At 41.9% G+C, this 9,726-nt stretch overlaps 1 protein-coding gene across 2 annotated transcripts; it reads right to left on the bottom strand.

Annotated features, from left to right (window-relative positions):
- Positions 7,431-9,291, bottom strand: LOC8064511 (peamaclein). 2 transcript variants are annotated; one of them, XM_021463606.1, is made up of 3 exons: positions 9,216-9,291; positions 8,201-8,352; positions 7,431-8,083 (listed from the first exon to the last, which is right to left on the bottom strand). In XM_021463606.1, exons 2-3 carry the CDS (start codon positions 8,295-8,297, stop codon positions 7,887-7,889), a joined length of 294 nt encoding a protein of 97 aa, XP_021319281.1. In that variant the 5' UTR covers positions 8,298-8,352; positions 9,216-9,291; the 3' UTR covers positions 7,431-7,886. The 2 variants fall into 2 exon arrangements, with proteins under 2 accessions (XP_021319281.1, XP_002464248.1); XM_002464203.2 differs by having other exon boundaries at positions 8,201-9,224.

Here is a 9,726-nt window from a genome sequence, read left to right as displayed (position 1 = left end):
ACACAGGGCCCAATGGAGATCCACCATCTTGTGTCACTATATGCTAGTACTATCTCTATTTTTTAAGTGTCACATTTGATTTGTCCTAAGTCAAACATTATAATTTTTGACCAACCATTTTTAAAAATTATTATAGTCTCACAAGATATTAATTATATATTATGATATTATTTCTAATAAATCTAAAAATATAAATTTTATTACATAAAACTATATAATTTTTTAAAAAATCAATGGTCAAAGATACACATATTTGACTTATAAACCAAATATGACACTTAAAAAAATAGAGGTAGTACTCTGTTTCCTATTTGGAGAAGGAAAAAAAAAATACGTTTCAACCCCCGACCGGCTTAATTTGCAAAATTAAGCTACTTCATGTATTAGTGAGTAGTGTATGCATCATTGTACGACCGCGGTAGCACTAGCAGCAGCAGTACAATGCTGAGTCGTCCTTGTCACCATACAGCAGTAGGCCAGTAGCAGCATGAGTTTGGAAAAAAAAAATAGCGCCGTCGCAGCTGCTGTTAAATTTAATTCTGGATGCAGATCACCTTTTTTTTATGAGGAAACGGATGCAGATCACTTGGTGGGCTGACATTAACAGCATCAGTATCTTCCTTGTTTCAAATTGGGCCGATCAGCCTGGATAACACACTGCTTATGGATCAGCTTCTGTTACCCAGTTGGCCAACGGCCCATTGTGGCCCAGCTGAGCCTCTGCTCCTGTGGTCTTCCAAAAAAAATTCCTAAAAATTTTCATTCTCCGTCATATCAAATTTTTAGATGCATATATAAAATATTAAATATAGATAACAAATAATTAATTACACAGTTTACTTGTAAATTTTTTAAATCTAATTAGTCTATAATAAAATAATAATTGTTAAATACAAACAAAAATGATACAATATCTTGTGAACTAAAAAGCCTCAGTGTCCCCAACAGCCCAAACCCATCTCGAAACCTCGGCCGACCCCAACCAGCTCTGGGCCGATCGGTGGTCGGGAAAACGGTCGGGGACTGGACTGCCGTGTCGTACGTGTCCCGTTCCCGTTATGAGAGGACGTCCAACACCAAAAGTTGGAGAGAAACGACCGCTGCTGCTTGCTAGTTGCTACATATGCTGGCCATAGACGCAGTTGCAGCAACTTGATGACTTTTAGTCGCCATACACAGTCAGCTATTGTGATATGTGTTGACTGAATCTGGATACTATGATGCACTCTTTGTTGCTTGTTCGCAAACAGAATGAGGGCGGCTTTGTCACATCTTGGCTCTGTTTCAGCATGCGGCAGGAGCTTTCTTAATGAAATACTCCCTCGGTATCAGATTTAAAAGTTGTTTTGAACAAGGTTTGAATTAAACATTGAGAATATAAATCATCAATAACTTTTAAATTGTTGAGTTTGCAAAAAATGTGAAAATTATATGAATAGATTTGTCTTGAAAAATACTTCTCATAAAAAAATAAGAGATTAAAGTTGTGTTTTTGATACCGTGTCGCTGTTCTAAACAACTTCTAAATCCTATACAGAGGAAGAGGAAGTATAAGTGAACGTTTTGTTCGCTTGAACTTATCTACCGAATCTGTCAGCTATTTAGCAGTATTTCTCTCTCACAACAAAACAGTACTCGCTCCGTATCGGATTTAGAAGTCGTTTTGGATAATGTTTAAGTCAAACATTAGAAATATAAACCATCAATAATTTTTAAATTGTTGAGTTTACAAATATGAAAAATATATGAATAGATTTGTCTTGAAAAATACTTTCATAAATATATATATATATATCATTTTTTTCTAAATATTTTTATAAGAATTAGAAGTGAAAGTTATATTTTGTAGACCGTGTCTTTATCCTAATATTTAGAACAGAGCGGAAGTCGTGTTTAAAAAAAAAGATACAGCGGGAGCATAAAGAGTGGGGTGAGTTCGAAAGTTGATGTGTGAGATGCATGAGAAATCAAATATTTCGACGGGTATATCTGCTACATGAATCGATGTGCCCTCTCGTAATAACGGTAACAAAGGCCAAAAGCTAAGCTACCTGCCCGGGCCGGGCCTCGATCGGGGGCACCATTTTTTTTTTTTTGACGGCTACCACATATCCTCAATTAGATTTTAGTCTTTGGCAAATAGCCAGGTATAAGGTTCATTATATACAAAGGCACTTGGCTCATTAACACATCTGAGCCAGAATCCGACACATAAGTTCCATGGACAGCTAAAGCATCTGCCACCTTATTACATGATCTATTAAGAAAGAGACATCACAAAAAGAAAACTCGGTTTGCATAATGTCTCGTATCACCAGAGCACCAATAATGCTACGATCTAAATTTGTCGATTTGAGAGCATTAGCAAGCACTATGCAATCCGTCTCTAAGATAATTCTTGACATTCCTAATCGAGCTGCATGGAGGACACTCTTGTAGGCTGCAATTGCTTCAGTATGCAAAGCTAAAGAAGCATAAGAAATGTTCCCAGCCCCAGCCACATGGACCTCTCCCTTCATGTTCCTCACCACAAATCCATAGCCTCCAATTCTCTTATTCGGATCAAAAGAACCATCAAAACTGATCTTATATATATCATCCTGTGGAGGATTCCATGAACATTCAATAGCAGCGGGTATCACTTTCTTTTCAAGCTTATGTAACTTTGTAAATTCCATTAGATAGAATGATACAGAACCACAAACCTCAGTTGCATTTGTCATTCTTCCACCATCATTTACCTTGTTTCTTGCAGACCACCATCTCCAAAGAAAGACAAAAATTTGTATTTGAATGTTCGTTTCTAATTGCCAAATCTTATTAATTACTTCTATTCCTGAATGGCAGTTCACCAGCTCAGATCTTATATCCTCCATATTCAAAAGACGCCAACACATCTTTACGTGCTTGCATTTAAAGAGGATATGTCCACAATCTTCATCTAGCCTTCTGCAAACAAGACAAATTGTATCTACTTTTATCCCACGAATGGCCAGATTTCTTCTAACAGGGAGGTTGTTATGTGCAAAGCGCCATATGAACATTTTAACTTTATTGGGAACTTTGATTTGCCAAATCTTAATCTACTGGAATTCATTCCCATATCCACCAGCACAACTAGAGCTAGAAGCATCCCTTCCTATAAGAGCATCTCTTTTTTGCATAGCAAGCTTATAGGCTGATTTGACTGAAAACCTTCCTTTTGCATCAAAGTGCCAAGCAGACCAGTCTTCCATATCCACATTTATTGGAATTCGTAAGATCTCAGCAGCATCCTCGGGCCAAAAAATATCAGAAATTAATTGCTCATCCCATTCACCTGTTGTTGGATTTATAAGCTCACTAACTCTAGTAAGTAAACATGACCTCCTAGGTGTAGCTGGTTTTCTTGTTGTACCTCTAGGTATCCATGGGTCTTCCCATATTTTAATATTTACTCCATTCCCAATTCTCCATATAAGCCCTTCCTTTAAAAGTTCAGCCCCTCTTAAAATGCTTCTCCATGTATAAGATATACCAGACCGAGGAACACAATGGAGAATATCTGACCTTGGAAAATATCTTGCTTTCAATACCTGTGCACAAAGTGTATCGGGGCTGGTAAGAAATCTCCATGCTTGTCTACTCAACATTGCTAAATTGAATAGAAGCAAATCTCGAAAACCTAAACCACCTCTTTTTTTTTATCTGGTTAGCTTTTCCCAACTCAGCCAATGAATTTTATTTATTTTATCTTGTTGGCTCCACCAGTACCTCGCATTAATCATACTTAGTTCATCACAGAGGCCTTTAGTAAGATCAAAACAAGACATAGCACAAGTAGAAATGGATTGTGCTACAGCCTTAATAAGAATTTCTTTGCCAGCTTTAGAAAGGAGTTTTTCCTGCCAACCCTGAATCCTACTCCAGACTTTCTTTTTAATATACTCAAACATTAACTTCTTTGATTTCCCAACTGAGACAGGTAGACCTAAATAACGTTCACTCCTTGTTTCGCACTCAATGGAGAGATTCAATCTAATTTGTCTCCTGATTTGTTCATTAGTGTTTGGGCTAAAAAAATTGATGATTTATCTCTGTTGATTACCTACCCAGATGCATCTTCATATACTTGCAGAATATGCTTAAGTACTGCAGCATCAACAGCCCTTGCTCTCATCAAAATCAAGGAATCATCAGCAAAAAATAGGTGGTTTACTCTTGGTGCATCACGGCAAATTTTAATGCCTTCAATCTTCCCCTCTTTTCAGCTTTTTGCAGCATAGCTGATAAACCTTCTGCACATAGAATAAATAAATAAGGTGAAAGAGGATCACCTTGTCTTAAGCCCCTTTGGAGAAGGATTTGAGGAGTATACTCTCCATTAACTTTGATTTTATAAGTAACCGAGGTAACACAATTCATGATAAGTCGCACCCATCTTATATCAAAACCTATTCGAATCAACATATTTTGCAAGAAAACCCATTCCACCCTGTCTTATGCTTTGCTCATGTCTAATTTGATTGCAACTAATCCCTCCTTACCTTTTCTTTTAGAATTTAAATAATGTATTAATTCATAAGATAAAAGAACATTATCTGTGATTAGTCTTCCCGGAACAAAGGCGCTCTGAGAAGGAGAAATGATATCTGGCAATATTTTCTTCAATCTATTTGCAAGAACTTTTGAAATGAGTTTATAAAGCACGTTACATAGACTAATTGGCCGAAAATCTTTTAACACTTGGGGCGAGCTAATTTTGGGTATCAACACAATAATAGTTTCATTCTAGCCAACCGGCATTGGCCCTCCATTAAGGACTTCAAGAACTTCTTTTTTAACTTGATCCCCGATTAAAGACCAAAACTTTTTGTAAAAGATAGAGGGCATACCATCAGCACTAGGAGCCTTCAAATCACCTATGCTTTCCAAAGCATTCCAGATTTCCTCTCCTGTGAATGGCTCCATTAATGACTCATTCATTTCTATTGTGACTCTAGGATAAACACAATTCAGCACATAATCCGCATGTGACCCTGCACATGACATAAATAACTGTTGATACTGATTAGCAATAAAGTGTTTTAGTTGGTCTCCCACCACTAGAAATCCATTCTCATCTTTTAAACTTCTAATCCAGTTTTTTCTTCTCCGCTTTGAAGCAAATGCATGGAAAAAACTAGTATTCCGGTCTCCCTTTGTCAACCAACTGTTATGAGCTCGTTGTTTCCGGTAAGTATTATGCTGGTCTTGCAATCGTTCAAGCTTATAACGCAATAAGTGTTTCCGGTTTACTGATTCTTGAGATATACTCATCCTCCTGCACGTATCCAACTCACTTTTGACTTTTTTAATTTGTTTTCCAAATCTCTTAAAATGTTCCTGTCCCATTCCCAAAGATCACCCAGCACCTTCATCTGCGATCGGGGGCACCAAATTAGCAGCGCAGCCGCAGGGTCACATGCGGTCTCGACGATGACCTCGGGTTCTGTTCCGGCGTGCCTGCAGGGAAATGAAAAGACGACGTCGCAGCTTGACGACAAGCTCGAAGTCACGGGAAGTCGGGAAGGAAGCCCTTACCACTGATATTTAGGCCTTGTTTAGTTGGCAAAAATTTAGATTTTTGGCTACTATAGCACTTTCGTTTTTATTTGACAAACATTATCCAATCACGGAGTAACTAGGCTCAAAAGATTCATCTCACAAATTACAGATAAACTGTGCAGATAGTTTTTATTTTCATCTATATTTAATACTCCATGCATGCGACCAAAGATTCGATGTGACGGGGAATCTTGAAAATTTTTACGAACTAAACAAGGCCTTAGCGGCACAAGCAATACCACATTATTAGGGCCTGGTTTAGTTCCCTAAAAATTTTGCAAAATATCAAATCTTTAGACGTATGCATGAAGTATTAAATATAAATAAAAATAAAAACTAATTGCACAGTTTGGTCGGAATTGACGAGACGAATCTTTTGAGTCTAGTTAGTCCATGATTAGACAATATTTATCAAATACAAACGAAAAAACTACAGTGTCGATTTTGCAAAATATTTTAGAACTAGGCCTTGTTTAGTTGTAAAAAATTTTTGGATTTTGCTACTGTAGCACTTTCGTTTTTATTTGACAAACATTGTCTAATTATGGAGTAACTAGGCTTAAAAGATTCGTCTCGTGATTTACAGACAAACTGTGTAATTAGTTTTTGTTTTCATCTATATTTAATGCTCCATGCATGTGTCATAAGATTCGATGTGACGGAAAATCTTAAAAAGTTTTTAGTTTTTGATGGGAACTAAACAAGGCCCAGACTACAGTTCAAATTGTTGGGAACTTAGACATACTATGGCACATTTTTTAATCTAAAGAATTAACATGATGGCATGTGTGACAAATATTTGACCAGCGAGCGCACTAGCAACATCAAACATACTAGTCTCAGTCTGCTGACTGTTATTTATTTACGTGGCAAGCACCTCTCAAAAAAAATCAAGATTTCTCATCATTCATATCTTGTGGCATATGGAGTATTAAATATAAATAAAAATAAAAACTAATTATACAGTTTGTCTATAAATTAAGAGACAAATTTTTTAAGTCTAGTTACTTTATAATTGAACAATATTTATCAAATAAAAACAAAAATACTATAATATTAAAATCTAAAAACTTTTCAAATCTAAACAAAGCCTATATATATATATATATATACAAACAGGGGCGAAGCTACATTATATATATACAAACAGGGGCGAAGCTACATTGTCACTGAGGGGTGCAATGCATCCTCCAAAAATTATAAAAACAGTAATTAGATTATACACCTCCAGAAAAATGTCTATAAGCTAAATATAGACCCTCAAAGCTTCGCCACAGTATACAAAAATTGAGTAACAACGGAGACATGCCCAACTTTCCTCCCCCACCTACTGACCTACTAGGCCTTGTTTAGTTCCCAGAAAATTTTGCAAAATTTTTCACATTTCTCGTCACATCAAATCTTTAGACGTATGCATGGAGTATTAAACATAAACAAAAATAAAAGCTAATTGCATAGTTTGTTCAGGAGTATTAAACATAAATAAAAATAAAAGCTAATTGCATAGTTTGGTCGGAATTGACGAGACGAATCTTTTGAGCCTAGACAATATTTGTTAAATACAAACGAAATTTTCGGAACTAAACAAGGCCAAGTTTACTACTAGTACGCGGGTAATATATGCGCTTATTAGACGTCTCAATGCATGTTTCATGAGAGTGTCATGCACATTAAATAGGATGCCACATAAGCAAAATTACTGACTTGACAGGATCATTAAATGAAAGAGTTTCATCAGATGAGAGAGGAGTTTCATGAGAGTGTCATCCCCATATGAAACTCCTATAGCTTGGTTACCTAGTTTATGTTACCTAGTTTATAGTCTTGTGCCATGAAACTATGTCTTATATAACACATTTTTAGTTCATGTACATTAATTAATTAATTAGTACATAAAGGCAGTCTCACCATCACTCTCGGATCGAATGCGTACATACTACACTACTGTCCCGAGGAACAGTCCATGCATGCATTCTGCCAACTACTACTGAGGATTCATCAGTACCTTAAACTCACTCAGCTTGTCACTACTAATAACAGACTAACAACAGTACATCGATCTCACGTGACCTGGTAGCAGATTACATTACATATAGATCACACGGCCGGACGCTATATGCATACATAAAAAAAATACGTACACAAATATATAACAGGTAGCCTGGCCTGGCTCAGCAGGTACGTACATACTGTACATGTACATATACATACGCCCGATCCGATCCGATCCGTCTAGCTCTTCATTCATCTTCATCAGTGGATGATTGCAGTTGCAGGCAGTCGCAGTCCCGTAGACATGTTCAGGGGCACTTGGGCCTCTTCCTGGGCCCGGCGGTGAGCATGTCGCGGTAGCAGGGGCACTCGTTGCCGCCGCGCGCGGGCGCCGTGGCCGTGGGCACGCAGTTGCACTCCTCGCAGCACAGGCCGCAGGTCCTCATGCACGCGCCCCGCGCCCGCGCGCTGCCGCACCGAACGCTGCACTTGCCCGAGCAGAACCCTGCAGAGCAGAACCCTGTAGTACGTCACGGGATCTCGAGGACGGACGGCGACCACGCCGGCCGCCGGCCGCCTACCTAGAAGCCAGTCACGAGAGATTCATGCGAGCGCCACGTACCTGAGGCGGCGTCGGCAGTCTGGAGCCACGACGCGGCCGCGACGACGAGGAGGAGGAGGAGGAGGATCGCGGCGGTCTGAATCGGGGGCTTGGCCATGGCCACCGAGAAGAGCTCTGCCGGTGCTTGCAGGCTGCTGACAGCTTTGGCTGAGGGGAGTGGAGCTGGATTCAGTGACTTTACTCTATAAAGTCACGATGTAACTTTCCGTTCATCTGGTGCGTCCATTCAAAATCTAATGGACCTAGTGATCTCAAGCAAAAGCAATCTCTGAACTTGGCCATTTTAACCTGGGAAGCTGCCTGCTGGATGCACGTGGATGCGTCCTGGCGACGACAGAGCATGAAGGTGAGGATGTCGCCTGGCCGGAACAGGCAAGAACCAAGTCGATGGCATGTATCGGCATGGCGACTCTTGCATACGCGACGAACCTGGTGGCCATGTTATTTGTTGTCCCCTTGCCGGCGAGCTCTTGCACCAGCAGTAGCAGCACTGGCCGAGCTCCGTCGTGGCGTGCACCATGGCCGGGGCTGCAGCCAGGCGCATCACTCGACGCTCGCCGCGCACTCGCGACTAGAAAATGGCAGCCTGTAGGAGTGCTCGGATGACTCGGCCGGGCACCGCTGCCTTCGAGTCGTCGGCCACATTGGCGAGCAAGAAATCCGCCAGCCTACCCACGTCGATCCTCGCTCCAATCGCGCATTCCGCGAGCCAGCGACACGGTTGAGGCCGCGGCATCCACAATGCTGCACGCACTGCCCACGACAGTGATGGTCGATGGCACTCCTACAGGCTCTGGCGGTGGGTGCGGCTTCTGGTGGCAGCTGCGGCCGTCCGTGATAGCGATGGCGACGGGCGACGGCGCTCCTGCGGACTCTGGCGCGCGGCCGCTTTCGTGCGGGAACGGAACTGGGCCTCAAGAAGTATTGTAGCCGTCCGATGCTAACTGGAGGATGGAGATTCAAAGAAAGTTACAACGTGACTTTGCTCTGTAAAGTTACTGAATCTGGCTCCGAGGGGAGTGAGTGGAGTGGAGTGAGGTGCCGCTCGCTCGTGTCCGGGCTGCTTTGTACTCGTGAGCACCGGCCCGGCCCGACCCTAGCGAGGGGTCAGGAAGGCTCTGGAGAGCGAGCGACGTGTCGCGTGAGCGCGGTTACCCGCCGTGATTGTCCGGTCCCTGTACACAATGCCTGCCGAGAAGGGACACGGCCGGCGTGGGCCGGGGCGCGGCCGGATGAGGCAGCATCCGTATCTGGTGGTGTGGTGCTTCAGGTGGGGGGCGTGCACTGCACTGCACTGCACTGCACGTTACCCCGCCAGACCCGGGGGGCCCCCAGGCATGCTCATCCCACAACCCGTGACGCCGGGCCCCCCCCCCCTGCCGGCTGCCGCGGCTGGTGCTGCCTCTCGGCCTCTGACGCCCGCACCGCACGGGCGCGTGTCCATGGCTCCTGTCTCTCTCAGATACGCCACGGCCACCGCACCGAGCTCCCCGTCCCGTGATTCACTCACCCTACTATGAATGCTG

Source organism: Sorghum bicolor, chromosome 1, assembly GCF_000003195.3.
Source record: "Sorghum bicolor cultivar BTx623 chromosome 1, Sorghum_bicolor_NCBIv3, whole genome shotgun sequence".
In the NCBI taxonomy this organism is placed as follows: Eukaryota; Viridiplantae; Streptophyta; class Magnoliopsida; order Poales; family Poaceae; genus Sorghum; species Sorghum bicolor.
This window is presented reverse-complemented; position numbering and strand designations above follow the sequence as displayed.

Excerpts from the sequence above, each read along its gene's own strand:
- LOC8064511 (XM_021463606.1), bottom strand. The coding sequence starts at position 8,297 with ATGGCCAAGCCCCCGATTCAGACCGCCGCGATCCTCCTCCTCCTCCTC. Across the intron at positions 8,084-8,200 it reads GACTGCCGACGCCGCCTCAG|GGTTCTGCTCGGGCAAGTGC; the intron begins GTACGTGGCGCT and ends TCTGCTCTGCAG.